Here is a 21,864-nt window from a genome sequence, read left to right on the forward strand (position 1 = left end):
CTCTGCAGGAGACCCTCCAACACCAGCAGGTAGGCCTGGTTCAGTCTCCTATGGGTTCACTGCTCCTTCCCCTGGCACCCGATGCGCACACTACTTTGTGTGTGCCCTCCAAGAGTGGAGTCTCTGTTTCCCCCAGTCCTGTTGAAGTCCTGTAATCAAATCCCGCTAGCCTTCAAAATCTGATTCTCTAGGAATTCTTCCTCCCGTTGCCTGACCCCCAGGTTGGGAAGCCTGACGTGGGCCTCAGAACCTTCACGCCAGTGGGTGGACTTCTGTGGTACAAGTGTTCTCTAGTTTGTGAGTCACTGACCCAGCAGTTATGGGATTTGATTTTATTGTGATTGCGCCCCTCCTACAGTCTCATTGTGGGTTCTCCTTTGTCTTTGGATGTGGGGTATCTTTTTTGGTGAGTTCCAGTGTCTTCCTGTGGATGATTGTTCAGCAGTTAGCTGTGGTTCCAGTGCTCTCGCAAGAGGGAGTGAGAGCATGTCCTTCTACTCCACCATCTTGAACCAGTCTCCCTCAAATTACTCTTTTATCATATGCCATTTGTCATCAGCGTTTTTGAAAGAAAGAATATATCATGGTATTCTGTGGAAAAACATGAACAACAGCTACTCTGAGTCAAAAAAATAGTTCAGAAAAATGAAGATGCGTTAGGGATACCTTAACTGATTTTGTATATATTCTTTTTATGTGTACACTATGTGATATATGACAAAACCAGCCAAAGTAAGTCTTTAAAAAACTTATTTAATACAAAATAAAAATTCTAAGTGGTAAGGCATTGTTTTATAGTTAATTGGCAGCTTTTTTCTTTGTATACATAAAATAATGGTGTGACTTACAATCACTGGTGTCCTAGATTCAAAGAAATATGATAGTGTTATTTTGTGATTAAATATGCCAGGCATTAAGAGCATGTACCTTCCTAATACATGTTGTGTCATTTATATTTGTGTTTATTTCTAATCTTATATTAAACTACAGGCTCTTTGAGGGCAGAATTTGTGTTTGTTTTATCTTTGTTTCCCTTACAACACCTAGTACGATGCTTTATAACATATACACATAAAATAAATACTTAATAAATAAGTGGATTAAAATATGAAGTATTATACAATAAGTGCCACAGGAAGGTAAAGTACTATATGAGTGAACATCTACTAGTACATTCTCAATTAACTGCTTAACTGTAGTGTGTTAGAACTGTATTTATATATGGTATTTGGTCCAGTCCTTGGGCTGAATCTCAACTTAGGCCAGTGTTTTTTGAACCAACTATAAATGATCCTAATAGAATTCTATAAATTTAGGTCTGGTTTGCTGACTACATTTGCGAGGAAATGTGGTGACTCATCTTGATTGAATCATAGAAAGTAGTAAATAAAGCCTTTGCCTTAGAGAACAGATGACAGTGACTTTCCCTAATGATGCTAAGATTATACAGGAGATCAGGCAAATGCCTGTCTCTAAGAAATATAGTACTTTTAAAAATAGCCCTGTTTTTTTTCCCTCCAATCAATCTCAATACACCTACAATAAAAAACAGCCTGGGGAATAAAAAACAGCTTAGGGAATTATGTCTATGCGATATTTTCTAGTTTTTACCCTTATTCTTTGGGCTATAAGTACAAGAAATAACATAAGCATTTTTCTTCAGTCAGCTAAATAGCTCTACTTCTGATTCAAATAAGTTTGTTTCCATTTTTTCTCTGGCAGTGCTTGTGTGTTTACTTGGCATGGAAAAGCACTATGGTAGTCCACACTACTGTTCAACAAATATCTCTTTCTAGATACATGATAGTATTGTACATTCTTTCCCTGTTGAAGTTAGGTGTGGTCATGTGACTTTTTTGTCCAATAAAATGAGACCACTAATGACATGAAGCTTTAAGAGCAAGTACAAAATTTACCACACTTCCTTTATCCTGAGGCAGCAACTAATAGAAGCACAAAGATGGAGCCTCCCTTAGCCTAAGTCCCTGAGTGAGGATAGCATAGTGCCAGGTCCCCGTCATTTGACCAGCTCATAGACACATAGTACGTTTTGTGCCAGTAAGATTGTGGGGTTATTAGATAAGCATAACCTAGCTTATCATGATTAATATAGTCTTCACCCCAAAACAGTGGGCTTTAGTGGTAACTAAAAGAATATAACAGATTTGATGTGCTGGTATTGGCCTAGTATTTTTTTTTCTTCCTTATGGAAATATTTATTTACACAGCTTCTCTAAGCTAATATTCATCACAAGGTGAATAGAAAGAGTCAATTCCATACATCAAAATACTTTTCTTTGAATTACAGTCTTTTGTCAAGACATTTTGATATACTTCTATGAGATGTCCTTTCATCTGGCAACAATAGAATTGCCAATTCATTCTTGCATTTATTCTTTTATTCAACAAACTTTTTTGAATGCCCATTATTTGCCAGGTGCTAAGACTAGGAAGATGTTCAAGGCACTCTAGATAGTTTGGTGGAAGTGGCAGAAGGTAAGCAGGGCTAAAAACTATAAGGCAGTTTGTTCTTCTGAAGTCTAGGTGCTTCACTGGTTTCATACATGATACATACCTGTTTCATTTTAAAATAGTCAAACTACATTTAAAATTTAACTTCACAAGTACCATATCCAAGGTGACATAGATCAATTTTTGCCACTGCTGAGACCACCAACATATTACCTTAGAAGTTAGAAGTTTCTTTACCATAGCTAGTATAGAAACTGTTTAAGAAATAAGAAATTAAGTGCCATCAAAAAGTTTAATTCTTGACATATATACACCATCAAGTGTAAAATAGATAGCTAGTGGGAAGCAGCTGCATAGCACAGGGAGAGCAGCTTGGTGCTTTGTGACCACCTAGAGGGGTGGGATAGGGAGGGTGGGAGGGAGACGCAAGAGGGAAGGGATATGGGGATATATGTATACATGTAGCTGATTCACTTTGTTATACAGCAGAAACTAACACAACATTGTAAAGCAATTATACTTCAATAAAGATGTTAAAAAATAAATTAAAAAAATTTTTTAAAGTTTAATTCTCCCAATTATCATAGAAGAAAAAAATTTTTATCACATTATCAGGTAGTTTCCAGCAGCTGTATTTTACAAATTAAAAAATTAAAAGCTGAATTCTGTTTCTGGTCTTCATTATAAGAATCTGAGTATCTTTTGCAAAGGCAGTGCAGATGAGTTAGGAGACAGCAAGGTTCCCTTTTGGTTCTTTTTCCCATCACTTTCTGCCTTTTCATTCTAGGGGTTCTTCAGCAAGCGCCTGAAAGGCTCCATCAAGAGGACCAAAAGCCAATCAAAGCTTGACCGAAACACGAGCTTTCGGCTTCCCTCCCTTCGCAATACAGATGACAGGTAGGAGTTCACTTGCTTAAAACAAAGAAAGCAATTTTACAGTGCATTTTGATAAGGCATTTCAGTCTTCATTAACTTTGCATCAATGATAGTTGGAAAGATCCAATACAAAATTTACTTTTTTGTCTTGCTCATATTGAGGCAAGGTACAAAATATTGGCTTAAATATCCAACCAGTTTAAAAATCTTACAATATTAGAGAGTGTGTGGATACCTAAGAACTAATTTAAGAATCGGTTGTGCTGTTTCTGTCGAATCAAGTTCTAGTGGTCAGAGGTGTATCTTTCTTTTGTAGGATGACCATAAGGGATGATGATGGCTGTAGCTAACATTTTTTTTTTCATCTTTTCTTTTTAAATTTTATTTATTTATTTATTTATGGCTGTGTTGGGTCTTCGTTTCTGTGCGAGGGCTTTCTCTAATTGCGGCAAGCGGGGGCCACTCTTCATCGCGGTGTGCGGGCCTCTCACTATCGCGGCCTCTCTTGCTGCGGAGCATAGGCTCCAGACGCGCAGGCTCAGTAGTTCTGGCTCACGGGCCCAGTTGCTCCACGGCATGTGGGATCTTCTCAGACCAGGGCTCGAACCCATGTCCCCTGCACTGGCAGGCAGATTCTCAACCACTGCACCACCAGGGAAGCCCCAGCTAACATTTTTTGAGCACTGTACTAAGTGCTTTATATGCATTATCTTATTTAATCTTAATAATAACCCTGTAAGAGAAATATTAATATTATCACCATTTTATAGATGACAAGTCTGAGGAACAGAGAAGTTAAGTAATCTTGCCCAAGGTTATACTGCTTAGTAAATAGCAAAAATGGTATTTAAACTTGGGCAATTTGGCTCTAAGAGTCCATGGTCTTCACTGCTACATTGTTCTTTGTGTATAGTATATGGACTCGGCCTCATTAATTTGCAGTCACAACTAGAAGATATGTATGAAAAGGAGGCCTGGATTTCAATAATTAGGACTACCAGCTTAAGCAAACCTCAAATGCATGGCTTGCTAAGGATAACAACCCTCTAAAATGATTGAATGTATACTAGGACACATTTGTAATACTTCATGTCTCTACAATGTTCAAAATTTAGGAAATGGTACTTGTGTCTTGACACATCACCACCATCACCAGTATTTATTGAGTGCTTACTCTGTGCCAAGTATTTTTAATGTAGTATCTTATGTAATACAGCCCTAGATACTATTGTTATCCTCATTTTACAGATAAGGAACTAAGGCAAAATAGATTGAGAAACTTGCCCAAGGTCACACAGCTAAGTAGTAGAGCTTCGATTTAAACTCATGTCTGCCTTTCATAATGATACTCTTATTTATACTTGGGTGTTTTTTTTTTACTTTTGGTAATAAGTCCATTATTTCCAGTTATCTGCATAACAAACAGAAATATAGATTATAATCTCTATAATGGCGGATTATAGATTTGCCAGGCAGAGAATTACTCTCGTTTTATATGTGAAGTAACTTGTCCCCCATACTGAGTTGATAAGAGGCTACTGCTTTATCAGCTCTTCTTATCCCTGAACCACGTTAGAGATGTTCTGTGAAATTTGCAAGTATGTTCAATTTGCGGTGTAATTGTATTGTTAAATATCTCTTTTATACCTTTTTGTTTTAAGGTAATCATTAAAAAAAGATCTTTCATTCTCATATTTTTCCCTTAGATTTTACTGTATAGCACAGGGAACTATATATATATAACTGAATCACTTTGTTGTACAGCAGAAATTAACACAACATTGTAAATCAACTATACATCAATTTTTAAAAATTACTTTTATCATTCAAACAACCATTTACATTTTATCACTATGATGGATGAATAGTAATAATAAACACATATACAGTATGTACTATGTGCCATACACTGTTCTAAGCACTTTACATAAATGAAATCATTTAATCAACGTAACAACCCTAGTTACAGTCATGACCTCATTTTGAAGATGAGAAAACTGAAACAGAGAAATTAGTAAATTGCACAAGTTCACACAGCTTAGAAAATGGCAGTACTGCGGTTCCAATCCAAGAATTCTAGCTCTTGAGTCTACATTTTTTAATTTATGCTATATTGCCTCTCACAAAAAAGGCAGGTGGGGGGCATTTCTTTGTTTTAATTTGTAGTTACCTAATGCCTACTAAGTTGAACATCTTTTCACAAGTTTTCTTCTTCTATGACTTGCTTATTCATCCCTTTGCCATTTTTCTATTGAGCTATTTGTCCTTTTTCTTATAGTTTGGAGTAGTGCTTTATTATTACTAGGGATTGTAAGCCACTATTATGCACGTTGTTAAAATTTTCTTCCAGTCTGTTTCTTGTGTTTTTAAATCATGTCTCTAAATTATATAGAAGTTTTAGATTTTCATTTGGTCCAACATGTCAGTCTTTTTCTTTGTTGGCTTACCTGGCCAAATTTGACCAGAACACTGAACTCAAGAAGCCAGGGATCTCTTTCTCATTAAATTTCTCATTATGATGCTGTTCAAATCACTATATCTCACTTCTTCAGGAGGAGGAAATATTCTACCTGGGGTATTAGGAGGATAATGAAGTAGTGATCATGATATTTTGAATTCTTCAGGCTTTTTGATAACAACAAACCTTATCTGCACTGATTACATTTTAAAAAGATAAAATTATCCTCATGAGGTCTGAATTACTGCTTTCAGATGGCAGAAAAACAGTTGTAAATGAGTTAATTTCATCTAAAGAAAGTTATTTCATTACTACATATGATCAGTAAGCTTTTCTGTGCAAAAGAACATAGGGTATTTTAACATGCAGACTTAATTGATCAAAAAGACCCTCCAGGTTTGTCTAGCCCAATGATCTGCAAATCGTAGACTCTGCTCTAAGGCCCTGATGGAATTTGGTACCAATGTTGCTTTGGGGATCAATTTATAATGATCCTTAAACTCAGAATTTCCTTTGTGAAGTTGTGGGGCATAGGCATAAGGAGTAAAACTTTGCCAAATAATTAATATTTTTAAGAACCAAATTTCTTGTTACACAGTAACATATCTAATTGTGACAGTTATGTACAGACTAGAAAGCCATTTGCTACCAGGGAATGTAGAGTACTAAAGACACAGCCCCAACCTCAAGGTGTCCAGTAGAAGAAGTAAATATTCAGGAAGAAATGGTATAGGGGAGGTGAGATTACTTCTTGTTAGGTGGACCAAGAAAGACCTTAGAGGGCAGTGGCCTGTGAGCTGAACCTTAAAAAAGCAGGTATTATTTGAACTGAGAAACAGACACATGGAGAGAGCATTCCTCAGAATGGAAATAATAAGCAAAAGAAGAAAACAGGAAACTACAGAGCTTGAAAAGAAATACTGAGTAGTTCATGGTATATAAAGGAGTGAGGTAGGAAATGATTGGAAAGGTAAAGTTCCAATTTTTACTTTGATAGGTAAAAAACTTTGTGTTTTTTTGTCTTAAAAATGACTCAAGGGGCTTCCCTGGTGGCACAGTGGTTGAGAATCTGCCTGCCAATGCAGGGGACACGGGTTCGAGCCCTGGTCTGGGAAGATCCCACATGCCGCGGAGCAACTAGGCCCGTGAGCCACAATTACTGAGCCTGCGCGTCTGGAGCCTGTGCTCCGCAACAAGAGAGGCCACGATAGTGAGAAGCCCGTGCACCGCGATGAAGAGTGGCCCCCGCTTGCCGCCAGTAGAGAAAGCCCTCGCACAGAAATGAAGACCCAACACAGCCATAAATAAATAAATAAATAAAATTAAAAATAAAATAAAATAAAAATTTAAAAAAAAAAGACTCAATATAAGAAACAGAAATATGAACTCCATCTTTGATGAAACTAGGATAAATCTGAAGATAGATTACTTAAAACTAGAGGAAGATCAGACATAGTTGCCTGCAGAAGGAAATTCTGAAAAAAAGTCTATCACTTAATGATTCAGATCAGTTGCTAATTAAGAGATACTCAAAACAGTAATGGCTTAAACAAGGTAAAGTTATATTTTCCTCACCTATAAGAAGTCTGAGGGTGGGCAGTCTAGGACTAAGGGTTCAGGGCTCTTTGTGGGCTTTTTCCTCTGCCATTCTCAAGATCTTCAAGGATCTCTTTATGAACACAAGTTAGCTACTGGAGCTCTAGCCATAGCATCCATGTTTCAGGTACCAGAAAAGAGGGGCCCATAAAAGGACACCTGTCTTCCAACCAAGTTATCTCCCTTTAGAGCAATTTCCCTGAAACCTCACCCAGTGGCTTCTCATTGTCACTTTTATCTGCAAGAGAGACTGGGAAATGTTATACATGGGTACGTTGTTGCCCCCAATAATACAGGAGTCTGTTATTAAGGAAGGAGGAAAAGACGGGCATTAGGAAGACAGCTAGCATCTCTAACATAAGAAAGACGTTGATTTACCCACTCACCCCCAGAACTCTGGAAAGATTCAGCTCCCACCCAGCTCTAGCAGGCCAGCAGCCAGGCTTACATTCATCACACAGCAAATTTGAGAAACTGAACCAGATAAAAAGACCTACAGATACCAACATTTATGTTCCCCCATTACAATTTCAGCTGGTAATTCTACTCCTAAGTATATCCAAGAGAAATGAAAAACGTATGTCCCCATAAAAATTTGTAACATGAATGTTCATAAACATTATTTATAGTAACCTCTAAAGTGGTAATGACCCAAATGTCCATCAACTGATGAATGGATATACAAAACATGATATATCCATGCAATGCAATATTATTCAGTCATAAAAAGGAATGAAGTACTGATACATGCTACAACATGGACAAACCTTGAAAACTTTATGGAAAGTGGAAGAAGCCAATCACAAAACACCATATAATGTACAATTCCATTTATGTGAAATGTCCAGAATAGGCAGATCTATGGAGACAGTAGATTAATGGTTGCCAGAGGCTGGGGATATAGGGAAGGGGAAAGTGATGAATGAAGAATGACTGCTAATAGACATAAAGTTTCTTTTTGGAGTGATGAAATGTTTTAAGCTTAGCCTGTGGTGATAATTGCACAACTCTGAATATACTGAAAATGGTACACTTTAAATGGGTAGATTTTATGGTATGTTAATTATATCTCAATAAAGATGTTAAATTTTTTTTTAAAAAAACAGCTGGCCAGGAAGTACTCTGCAATGAAGCTCACTAATCTGTAAGCTCTATTCCAGCACACAAAGCTTCCATTGAGTTCTTTAGTGCTTTAATCTTAAATGTAAACAGATGGCCAAGAATCTCCAGATATTTGAGGAAATTCTTCAACATGAAAGGCAGAGAGAAAAACAAATAAATAGGAGAGAGAAAAAAGAACCCAGAAGAAACAGAGACAATGCATAGAGCCAAAAACAACTTCAAAGCATAATAAATATTTTCAGAAGATAAGATAGTGCATCTATGAAACAATAAGATGCTATAAGAAAAGGAACCTCAAAGAAACAAGAAAGAGAGCTTGGAAATTGAAATATAAAAGCTAAAGTCAAGTCAATCTCCCAGAAAGTGGAACAGAAAATTAGAAAATCAATCGAGAAGATTCTAGTAAAAGAAAAATTTTATTAGAAAACTTTGGAGAGGAAATTGTCAAAGAAATAATACAAGAAAATTTCCCAAAACAAGAAAATATAAATATCCAGATTGGAAAGGCCACCAAATTCCCAATACAGTGAATGAAAAATGACAAAAGACTTTCCAACACACACACACACACACACACACACACACACACACCCCAATTCACATCATCATGAAAGAGCACAACACCAAGGGTTTAAAAAAAAATCTTAAAAGCTTCTAGAAAGAAAAAATAGGTTACATACAAAGGAGGTATGAAAGCATTGCATTGGAATTCTCAATAGAATATTGAAAATCAAAAGTCAGTGGAGCAGTGTTTTCAAAATTCTGAGTGGAGGTTATTTTCAACCCAGTATTGCATACACAGGACAGAATGTCAGATGAGGAGTTTGGATTTTATTGTATAAGCAATGGGGGATCTTTAAACATTTTTGAGCATGGAAGTGACCTAATCAGAATTGTGCCAATTATAGATTTGTCCAACAATGGAATTTCAAATGACTTGGTTTGCAGAGAGTAAGTTTGGGAGACCAATTAGCAAAAAAAAAAAGCTATTGTAGGAAATAAGAAAGGCTCTAAAGAGGGTAGTTGGCAGTGGGAATGAAGAGTCAGAGACAAGATAGGAGAAACATTTTAGAGGCAAAATCAATAGGATGTCACAAAGTCATCATTGTTCCAAAGCCATCTAATCAGATAAAAGCCAGTAAAGTGATTTCCTAGAATCAATATTGGCAGCATTTTCACATTAAAACCATGTCATGTGGAAGGGTGTTGGGACAGGAGAAGACTCTGCTATTTCTGCCTTATATTGAAATACACTTTGAAAAGTTTGAAAAACTAGGAAATGCTGAAAAAACGTGGTTATACAGCATTGTCAGGCATTCCAGGATTTCGAATGCCTGTCAGGTTGCCAACCTTGCTCTGGAAGTGCTACTTAAATTTACCAAGTCTTGAGATAAAGATAAGCATATGGAATAGAATTTTCTCAACTCCTTCAAACGTCCTTCAAGTAAAAACCTTTGCAGTAATGTCTTCGATTCTGAGGCTCACTGACAAAGCATGGTTTTAAAGTAGTCTGCTTATTCTTTGTCAGGAGATACCTAAGAATAAGTGTAGTGTTCATTTGTAGGGTGTATACACTCAGCTTCTTGAGTTTCTCCTAATTAGAACTAATTTTTTAACTTTTTTTTTTTAATTTGTATACTCACAAGAAGTTGTAGAGTCTTGCAAGCACTTCCCCCAGTAGTGATATCTTATAACTGTAGTGTAATATCAAAACCAGGTAATTGACATTGGTACAATACTGTTAACTAGACTACAAATTTTGTTTTTCACCAATTTTTATGTGCACTCATTTGTGTGTGTTTATAATTCTATGCAATTTAATCCTATGTATAGATTTGCATAACCACCACCACAATCAAGATACAGAATTATTCCATTACCAGAAAAGAACTCCCTCTGCTACTCTTTACAGTCATACCCACCTCCCCACACCCATCCCTGTCCCCTAGCAACCACTTTTTGTTTTTTACCTCTATGGTTTTGTTATTTCAAGAATGTTATATAAATGGAATCATATAGTGTGTAGCCATTTAAGATTGGCTTTTTTTTTCACTAAATAAAATGCCCTTGAAATCCCTCCAAATTGTTGCATCTATCAATAGTTTGTTTCTTGTTATTGCTGAGTAGTATTCCATTTTATGGATGTATCAAAATTTGTTAACCAATCACCTACTGGAGAACATTGGTTTCTGATTTTTAGCTATTAGAAATAAAGCTGCTGTGAACAGTTGTGTACACATAAGTTTTCACTTCTCTGCAGTAAATACGCAAGCATGCAGTTGCTGGGTTGTATGATACGTACTTGTTTAGGTTTAGAGGAAACTGCTGAACTATTTTCCAGAGTACCTGTACAATTTTACATTCCCACCAGCAATTTTTATGGGTTTTGTGTGTGTGTGTGTGTGTCCCAAGACATTTTCACCTCTGTTTTCTTTTAGAAGTTTTATGATTTTTAGCTTTTATATTTAGGTCTATGATCCATTTAGTTAATCCATGGTTACTCTAAATCAAAGGTCTTGACTCAGAGCCTATTGCTGTTCACTTCGAGATAGTAATCAAAACTGCATACTTACCCCAGCCAAGCCAACTGCAGACAGTCTGCTTTTGGAGAAGGAAGTATTATAAACTACTTACTTCTCTCTTCGCATCTACTCTTCGCATCCAGCTTAACTACCCGCGGTTTTAGGTGCCCTCCAGATTTGGGGCAAGGGGAGAGACAGAAAGGAGGGGAAAGGGAATAAGAAAAGTTTTAGTACTGTCTTAGCCTTCCATAATGCTCTCTGAGTCTGGCAGATGTTTAAAGCTGACTCTTCTATCATGAGATACTTTGAAGAATTCTTCAGAAATGTCTCATCTTTGAGGAACTCTCATCTATGGTTTTTTTGAGTTTCATGGGTACATTTCTATTCTAGGTGTTCACTTGCAACTCCTTCCACAGTTTCTAGGAAGGAATTTTTGCCGTTCTAGTCTTCACCCTTCCAATCCTCTGGTCTACAGGAAATATTCACACATCCTTTGCCCTGACAAACCTCTAGGAGTGCAGCCTAATCCAAAAGTATCAACTTGGGCTGTGCTACCAACAGTTAGTCATTTCTCATCCTCTAGATTTCCTAGATAAAATCAAACCCCACCTTGTATGCGTTCCCTACCAATATCCCTTGTGTATGTTGGGGGCAGGGTGGGGATGGGAGGGATGAGCCTCACAGCTTTCTCCAAAAATTCTCTCTCACAAAATCCTTTCCCTTCTCCACACTCTCACCACTTTTTATAGTCCTGCTCTGACTGAGAGGTTCAAAGTAATGGAATCGGTTCCAAAACATTTCCTTTGTAGATTCTACAGTTTGGTACTTCACTGCGGCATGCACCTGTTTTATCTTAGAGTCTCAATTTGAAACTTCAATTTTAATATCTCATCACATATGTATATAATACTTTTACTAATCTATAATCTTGAGCATAACGTACAAAATGGAACATGGCTCTGTCCATTCCCTAACTCTCCGCATTATCTCCTACCACTCCTACCAGAAGTCCATCACCTACTTACTAAACTGTTTCATATTTCTCTACTTTTAATCTTGCTGCCCTCTCTATCCCAAATACCGTATCCTATTCCTACACCGTGTCCTTTGACAGGCTTACTTCTAATTCATACTTATGCAACAGTACCCAAGTCAGGAGTCATATGCTCCCTGACTTCTTTTCCTTGTTCTTCCTGTGCATCATTCTAGACTAAGCACCTACCCCATATACCCACCCATGGCCAACTGTATACACCTTATTATAGGACTGACTGCTTTCTATTGAATTTATATTTTCATGTTTCTGCTTACTGCAGCAGATGGGAAGCTCCGCAAGTGTACAATCTTTGTACCCCCACCCCCTACCACAATGCCTGTCCTATTAAGGAACTTAATTTCTTGGCCTGAAACAAAAGGGAAGAATCCAAACAAATTCCAGATAATAGAGAAGAAGAATCTCCTTCACTATGGTGTACTTGGATAGAATGACAACTTCTCAGAAATTATTGGATTCCAGGCCATTAATTAATCAATACAGCCTAGCTATAGATTATAGAGTTTCCCTTACTAGTGTTTACTGATATGGACCAGTTAAGGAGCCCTTAGTTTTGTGAACTAAAATCCAATTGAAGTTTCTAATTATGTCATGATAGCATTTTAAATTCGTTAGAATGCTTTATCTTAATAGAAAAAAATTATTTCCATACATTTATACCTTCTATCTTCATATTCTTCCAGCAAGGAATATATTTGGGAATAGCTATCCTAACCTAATAGTTTACATAAAATGAACTAATGCTTGTCATATCACTGTGAAAAACTATGTTTGCAATGATAGTCCCATTTGTATGGTACTGTAGTTTATGAGATATTTGTAAAATCATAGATGATTGCGTTTGATTTTCACAATAACTATGGGAGGTATAGGAACAGAAATCATTATCCACGTTTTACAAATGAGATAACTGAGGTTTAGAAGGAATAAATTATTTGTTCCACGTCACATAGCTAGTGAGTGATTTGAGCTGACATGAATACGTAGGGCTTTTGGGTCCAAGTTGATTGCCTTTTCCATTATCCTCTTTGTTGCATGTGTTGATAGGAAGCCTAACCTGCTGAGAAAATGATTGAGAAAGAAGGAAAGATCAAAAGGAAAAGTCATGCACACACACATATATATACACACAAACATATTCAAACAACAACTCTTAATAAGAGTAGAATACTATGCAGTAATAATTAGTGAGTCAATTTATGGTCATTATATTTTCACAATTTGGTAAAATATAAAGCAGACTCCCTACTATGCTCCTATCATCTTCCCTTCCCTCCAAATCCAAGTGGTTTGGATGAAAAATTAAAATAGAATCAGTAAAAGAAAATATAGCTGGATTTCTTATGCTCTTGGAATGGAAGAACCCTTTCTAAGCATAAACTGGGGGAAATAATTACAAACATGACAGAAAAAGTACTAATTTACTTAATTTACATAGTATGTATCAATACATATCAGTTAAGTTAAACAATTAGAAAAATGGTTTAAGAACATGAAATAACAGTTCATAATTCACAGAAAAGAGAACTGAGATTGCCAATATACATGTTTAAATGTCCTCAACCTCATAACTAAAGAAATTCATACTAAAGCAATAGTATAGCAATGAAATACCCTTTTTTACCAATTATACTGGCAAAGATGTTTGAAGTTTAGCCATATCTCATTTTGGTGATGTGTATAGAAACATGCACTATTAGTAGGACTTTAAATTGTTGCCATCTATTATGGAGGATAAATAGCAATATCAAAACTTTAAATGTATGTGCCCTTTGACCTAGCAGTTTCACATCTGGAAATTTAAAGCATGAATACATGCACATGTGCTTCAAGGTATATGTACTAAGATACTTTTTGAACCTCAGTGGTGATCACCAAAAAAAAAGAGAAAAGAAAAGAGATTTAGATGGTCATCAAGGATTGGTTAAACTTCTATAGGCCCATATAAGGGAATACAGTGATCATTAAAAAGCAGCAATTTATATCTATATGTTCCAGTGTAGACAAATTTCCAAAATATACTCTTAAGGAAAAAAAGTATGGTAGAATCTCATTTGTATGTGTATACATACATACACACACACACATACACACACATATATGTATATGTATAATATTTGGTTGTCTGTGTACAAAAAATTTCTGAGAGGGGTCACAAAAATCATTAATAGTATTTTCTGTAGGAGATTGAGGGAGGTACCATTATTTTTATTTTTCACCTTCTGTCCTTCTGAGCTCTTGGCATTTATTACCAAAAGCATTTATTACTTTATTATTTAAGGGGAAAAAATGATTAACTAGAGAAAACCTCCTTCAACCCCATTTCAACCTCATGCCTCCCTGTAGCTGTTTCCCAGTTGCTGCCTCTTCACCATCAGACTTTATGAGTTAGTCTCCACTTTCTCATATCCTATTCATTTTCTCAACCGTCTGGAGTCTCATTTTTGTCCTCGTCATTTCACTGAAACTGCTACAATTATCTCCAATTATCTCTCAGTTCATATACCCAATGGCTACTGTTAATATTTTAACACACTCTATCTTCTACAGTAATGGACAGTCCATCCTTTTTAAGAGTTCTCTTCCCTGGGCTTTTATGATACTTGAGTCTCCTGGTTTTCCTTCTGTCTTTCAGATTCTTCAGTCTCTTCTGTCAGTTTTATAGATTTAAATGTTAACATTTCTCAGGTTATTTTCTTAGGACCTTTTCTCAGTCTACATGTTCTATTTCAGTATTCACATTGTCTTAGTCTGTTGAGACTGCAGTAATAAAACATCATAGACTAGATAGCTTATAATCAACAGAAATTTATTTCTCACAGTTCTGGAGGCTAGGAAGTCCAAGATCAAGGTTCTGGCAGATTCAGTGTCTGGTAGGGACCTGCTTCCTGGTTCAAAAGACTTCCCTTTCTCTGTGTCCTCAGATGGGGGAATGGATCTCTTTGGGGTCCATTTTATAAAGGCACTAATCCCCTTCACGAGGGCTCCACCCCCCTGACCTGATCACCTCCCAAAGGTCACACTTCCTGATACAATCACATTGGAGGTTAGCATTTCAACATAAATTTTGGGGTGAGACATTCAGTCTGTGGCAAACATCTACTCCCATAGGAACCTCAAACTTGTACTAATCTTGATTTTATTTCCCCCCTTGCTTCAACCAACATTGCCTCTCACTTCCCATCTCTGTAAAGGACATTACCATCTTTCTACCCAGTGGCTCAACCTTGACTCTACCCTCTCCCTGATGCCTCCAGCATTGCAGTCATTAAGGCCTATTTACCACCTAATACCCCCAAATCCATCCACTTCTGTATTTCTGCTGCTCTAGTTTGTGATCTTTACTCAGGTTACTATCATAACCTATGAACCAGTCTCTAAGTCATTATTTCTCTCTCCTCTGTGTACCCCTCTCTTTCTCCACTTTTTAGCCAAAGTATACTCTTGCCAAGGCACACATCTGATCATGTCATTCACCTCCACCACCCACAACCTTTCTATGTCCATCCACTGGCCTTGTGATCAAATTGGAACACCCACATTACTACGGGTCCCATCATGGTATCTCTCAAGCCTCATTATTCCCCATGCCTCTTCTCTCAGCCCCAACACACATCCACACTGCACCAGAGCCACACTGCTGAATTCTTTTCAGTTCCTCAAACACCCCAGATTTGTATGTTCTCACTACAGGCCTTCTCACATCCTGGCCATTCCCTCTAGAACGCTCAGTACCTCCACATAGAGCTAATTCCACTCCATCCTTAAGTTCACAACTTCACATTACTTTTACCTCCAAGAAACTTTCTTTGAATCCCCAGCTGAAGATCCAGGGCCCCTACTAAGTGCCCACAGAGCCACTATTGCATCCTTTTTCCTAGTTTAGGGCTGATTAAGAAGTAAATGTCATTGAACTTCATCAGTGTCTAACTTTCTTTCTTTTTTTTTTTTTTTTTTTTTGGCCTCGTGGCACAGCTTGTGGGATCTTAGTTCCCCGACCAGGAATTGAACCCATGCCCTTGGCAGTGAAAGCGCAGAGTCTTAACCACTGGACCTCCAGGGAATTCTCTAACTTTTTACCCTCTTTTCACCCATACTTAATTTTATGGTAACGATGAGGCTGAAAGCCTAAATTCAGAAAAAAAGAAAAGAAAAACTAATCTTTCCACTCACTCTTACACTAGTAAGTATGTTAATTGAGTGGTTTATGAGTGTGGTTTGGTTTAGTTTCATGGGTTTTTTTTTAATTCAGTATAGCTGTGTTTACATTGAATTTGTTTAATAGGCATTAGTAGATTTTATTCCATTTGCAATTTAAGAACAAAAAAAGGTGTATTACAATATGGTACAGTTTCTGTAAGGAGATTGTTCCCTAGTGTCTGTCATATTAGAAGCTGGTTGAGTTTTCTGCCCTTCAGAACATGTTTTAATATTTATAATCTTGTCTTCATTCTGTGCCTGTCTTCATTGTCTGTATACATGTATATGTACCAAAATAGGTTGAATGTTATTTTTGACCGTGATGATAAATTTCCTTACCATGAGTTTAAGTGAAAACTCAGACTGACAGACATCCTTCTTTACCATTAGCAGCTGGGCTCCTTAGACCATCCTGTCAGAGGCTGAGAGCAGAGAGAAGGAAGATCAGCGGTATATGTTACGTTTCCATAATAGCTTTTTGTGTGAGTGGTTGTATGATATTTTTTTAAGTAAACATAAAAACCAGTGAGTAGTATAAGCAGTAGGGACTGGCTTTAACTGCAGCAGGTAAATCAGTGCAGCTAGGGCTGTCAGGATCCTCGGGGGGACATTTTTTTAGCACACAAGCAGAACTCTGATGAATGAGCTCTTATTTCTTTCTTTCTTTTCTTTTTTTTTTTTTAAATCCAGGTAGGGAAAGCTTTATATTCAGTAGTATAGGAAAGGATCTGCTCTTTCAAACAGAAAACATCAGTTGGATAGTTTCACAGATACCAGGTTGAAAAACAATAAAATCTGGGGAGCAAGTAAAGCTGCCTTTTTCCCAAAGTGAAAGCTCAGATGCAACTTTTAAAAAACTGATTAGACCCTTTGTAAGTTTATTGGTAGAGTATTAGGATACCAAATTTTATTAATTTCTACCTGGGAAATTTTCAAACCGGATAAAGTGCCTTAGGAACACATACTGGTGAATACAAACATATATTGCTGTACTCAGTTTATGGCTGAGCTGTCTTTCCAAGAACTCAGCAAAGCAGTCTAGAATCATAACTGCCATGCCAAGCAGAAATTCACCTGCACTGGAGTACAGGATTTTGTGCGGCAATAAGCATTTTTTTCAGTTATATTTTTAATTAAAAGTTTCCCACATTTGTAACTGAATCTGTAAAAATGTGCCAGATTGAGCTAGCACATCCAAGCACCACTGGTGCTTTGGGGGAAGTATGCTTTTTAAAAAATTGGATGGTTGAGCTGGGAAAAATCCAGCTGTTTTACTTAACATTGCTCTTAATCAGAGTTCTTTGACTCCCTTTTTTTCTTCAGTGAATCCAGTGGTGTGTGTGTTGGCTCCTCACCCCCAACCCCTTCACTTTTGTCTTTTAAGATTGATTTCAGATAGTGATGTGGGTTAAAGCAATATAATATTAATTCACTGTAGTGGGTAATAGAAAGCTATTCCTGCCTTGTAGTTTCTCTCTTAAATAGGTCAGAAGCAGCAGGTAATCTTCATCAGCAAAGCAATTAGATTTTTAACCCTTACCTATCACATTGAGCCCTGAATTATTACATGGTGTTTGGGATGATGGGGGTTGGGGAGTAGGGGTGCAGGGATCGGGAAGAGAACCAGTAGTCAAGGGATTCACAACGTCCACTTTTGAGGTTAGGTTCCTTGATGGCCATTGTCAGATTGGACTGGGAAACATCGTTTTAAACTCCTATTTTTCTCTATAAATCCACCTTCTGCTTTCCATTAGAGAAGTAAACTGTAGTGCCATACAGAACTGCTAAAACTCTGATTAGCAGACCTAAGAAAAATCAACTCATAGGAAGGTACAGGAGGAGGTAAACATGATTAGAGAGGACTTGGGCTTACTAATGCTATTATATAGAAATATTTGCACAGATTATGCCTCCCCACCGCTGCCACTCCCAGGCTGCTTAATCTTCCTGTTTACTGTAATCCTGCTTCTCTGGGAATTACTTCTGTCTTCTCCAAGTCACTTTCTTCCCAATACAGGAAGGGCTTGCTTATTTGTTCATTAGCAATGTTGAACATATTAGCAACTTTGGTGTTCAGTTCATGGGCATCGGTGTGTATATACACACAAACACATAAATGCTGAACAACAGGAGACCCTGAACTATATATATTAACAGCTGAAATTTCCATAACCAGGAAGAATTTTGAATTCTAATTCCAGGTGGCTTGGTTATGATATCTGTTTATGGCTGTATTTGGAAGTTAGACCTGAGTATCAAAATGACATTTGTTCAGCACTGGAAATACAGTGAATAAGGAAAATTATCCAACTCTTTCCGAAAGAAAAAAAAATGTAACTCAGATAAGTTAATGAAAGTAATACCTAGAAACATTAAACTAGGGTAAGTACTGCAAAGGAAATAAAACGGATGTGAGAGAAAGATTGTACTTGCAAGGTGGGATGTGGCAAATACCTTTTAGTAGCGGGCTGGGGATCATCTAGCAAACATCTAAAGCTTCGCAGCTTCGTTCTCTAGCAGAGTTAAGAGATTCTCCTCCACCCCCAGAGTTGCCTCAGTTTTTTTCCCACAGCTTTTGACTCCGAAATTGTTCATGGAAGTGGGTGGGGCCTCGCCGTTCCTTCCTTTCTGTCTTAAAATGGTCACATTTGCAGAGCACGCTCCTTGAGTCCTTCAAGCTGCAGCTTCTTCCAGCTGCCTTTGGCTCTAATCTCCTTAGAGGTGTAGCACCATGGCAACAGGCCCAGCCTAGAGCCCAGGAACCTTGTTTGTGTTACCTGAGGGGCTGGATGCAGCCTGAGGAAGAGAAGAATATTACCTGTCCTGCAGCCTATTCGGAAGATGACTTCATGTTCTGTTATATGTGTTTCTGTTCTGCTTCTACTGAAGACTTGAAATTACACCTGGAAAACATTTATCCAGAGATGTTATCAGTAACCGAAGGCAGCAGGGGAAACCATCTTCTATTGGTTCTTGTCTCCTAAAGAGTTGTTTTCTGAGATGTAGTTCAGAAAGTGATTTGCTGTACCGTGACATGTGGCACCGCTATGATTTGGGGGTGCACTGCAAGATGGCTGTACAGTTGCTTCATGTAGGTAGACATTTATTTGGTTTGAGATAAAATTAATTTATGTTTTAGAATATTTTCCTAAAGAATTTAAAACATAAAAGTAAGCCTTATTTTGTACCTCCTATTTTAAATATGCCTTCATCTTCCCTGTTGAGAGGCTCACTCCCAGAGCAGGATAGCCTTTTCCCCTACAAGCAACTCCTCCTGGGAAAAACGGGCTGGAACTGTTGTTTCATATGTGTTTAGAAAAGATTACAGTATCCTGTTGCCTCAACCAGGCTTCCTATGAAGCATATTGGGAAAGGTTGTATGGTAATTACATTAAAATTTGTTTTTGCATTTAGTTATTTATAGTTGATATGCTCTGTTGACAGTATATAACATGTCATTGTCTTATCCAGTAGAACAAAAGGAAATAAATGTGGAGCCATTACATTGTTATATTTTTAGGTACAAAACATTAGGTGGCTTTTGTGCATCCTTTGTATTATCAATGGTAAATATAATTATTGACTTTTTGACCATAAAAAGATTGCTGAACATTAGAACACACATTTTTGTGTGTGGAAAGAAGAATGGACTAAGGTCCTATTGCTTAAGATGTTTTTTACTGTACGGAGTTTGATTAAACAGTGTTAGAATGGAAACAGAAGGGTAAGAGCAGCCTTTCGTGCTAGTTTCCTATATCTCATTACTTTATAATTTAACTGAAAGCTACTCTGGCGTTAAGTATTTTGGTTCCTTTTTAAGTTAACATGGTTATTTCAATGAAATTAATGAAGCTGCTTATTTAATGTGTTTTACAAAAACAGATGTCTTTCCACAAGGCATTTCTTTTTATCCCTATTACTAGGTACTTCTGCTTGAAATATATGTATTTAACTCCGGGTGTTTCAGTCAATAAATACTATAATTACTGAGTAAAACTGCATAGCTACCCAGTTCTGGATTCAAGAATATTGTGTTTTATATTGTTTGGCTTCATTGATTCTTCCAAGGGGAAGGCAGTGAAGTACTAGCTCCTGTAGTGAGAAGAGTCATGCTTCCCCTCATTCCTTTTTAAACAACTAGGGGACAAAATCAACCAGAATGCCTGAACGGTGTTGACAAAGGTCTGTTCTTCTAGTTTGAACATTTCTTTTGAGGGTGGGAACTTTCTTCAAGGCATTTTACTCTTTATTCATATTTGTACAGTAAAGCATAGATAGAACCAAGAGCTTGCCAGAAAAGAATGCCATATAGAGATGGAAATCAGACCTTTGGAAAAGCAGGGTCTTGTGCTGAAAAGTTTGGCTTTGATTCTGGGTTTGTGTATGCGTGTTTATTCTGCCAAAGCAAAAGGAAACAGAATGAGGGTTCAGTCACTGCTATTTTGTCACTGATAGTAGAGGATAAAGCTATAGCATGGAAAAAAAAAAAAGAAAAAGAAACGATATGTCTTTTGATAAAACCTTTGCATAAAAAAAAATGTGTAAGATAACCTTAGATGATATATATTTCTCCACCTCCAACACAGGAATGAGGATAAAAACAATGTCTGTGGTGGAGCTTCAAGCTCCCTTGAGACTAGTAAAATTATAGCACATTTTTGTGTTTTGTTGAAAAAAGAAAGTGTGTACACACAGACACAAATATGTATGTGGTTTATCTGTGCCACATGAATATGGTCCTATTATTATTGTTACAGATTAACTGTTAATTTGCTCATTTATTTTCCTCTTAGGCATTTATACATTTGGTTAAGCCTCCATTGCGTTTGACCTTTATTTTCTTGTTGGCCAAGTGGTTACACTACCATAAATATCTTTTTCTACTTTTAGGTCTCGTGGGCTGCCTAAACTAAAAGAGTCACGTTCCCATGAATCCCTGCTGAGCCCATGCAGTGCAGTGGAATGTCTGGATCTTGGTAGAGGGGAGCCCGTATCAGTGAAGCCACTTCATAGCAGCATCCTTGGACAAGACTTCTGCTTTGAGGTAGAAAAGTGTAGGAAAAAGGAAGAGTAGTTAGACAACAAAGAGATTTTCTATCCAGTATTCTTGTGATCGCATTACTGTAGTATTGATGATTTGATCATCTTAACTGGTTTTCAGTTGCTGAAAATTACCTACTTACAGGGGAAAAATTGGAAATCTGCTAATCTGATTCTGTTAGTGATTAAAGTTATTAATGATGGCTTCTCATTCCTTTTGGGCTTGTCTGCTTTCAAAAGAAATGAGTTCTTCCACTCAGTGCTCTGTGGTGACCTAAATGGGAAGGAAATCCAAAAAAGAGAGGATATATGTATAGATATAGCTGATTGACTTCGCTGTACAGCAGAAACTAACACAACATTGTAAAACAACTATACCCCAATTTTTAAAAAATAAATAAATAAATGGGTTCTTAGTGCATTCTCAGCAGAGGTCACAAGATTAATAATAACTTATTGTTAGTATTTTAATTTTTTAGTATTGATAAAGATATCACACAATATGTTATTATTTTTCTCCTGAA

At 37.1% G+C, this 21,864-nt stretch overlaps 1 protein-coding gene across 5 annotated transcripts in view; it reads left to right on the forward strand.

The window, feature by feature from the left end:
• RASAL2 (RAS protein activator like 2) overlaps positions 1 to 21,864 on the forward strand; it is a 387,777-nt gene that overhangs the window by 329,794 nt on the left and 36,119 nt on the right. For all 5 annotated transcript variants that reach the window (XM_036849962.1, XM_036849970.1, XM_036849980.1 and 2 more), the window contains 2 exons: positions 3,260 to 3,369; positions 21,191 to 21,344. In XM_036849962.1, coding sequence (XP_036705857.1) covers positions 3,260 to 3,369; positions 21,191 to 21,344 — 264 coding nt within the window. The remainder of the gene's footprint in view (positions 1 to 3,259; positions 3,370 to 21,190; positions 21,345 to 21,864) is intronic.

This window comes from Balaenoptera musculus, chromosome 1 (assembly GCF_009873245.2).
Source record: "Balaenoptera musculus isolate JJ_BM4_2016_0621 chromosome 1, mBalMus1.pri.v3, whole genome shotgun sequence".
Taxonomy (NCBI): domain Eukaryota; kingdom Metazoa; phylum Chordata; class Mammalia; order Artiodactyla; family Balaenopteridae; genus Balaenoptera; species Balaenoptera musculus.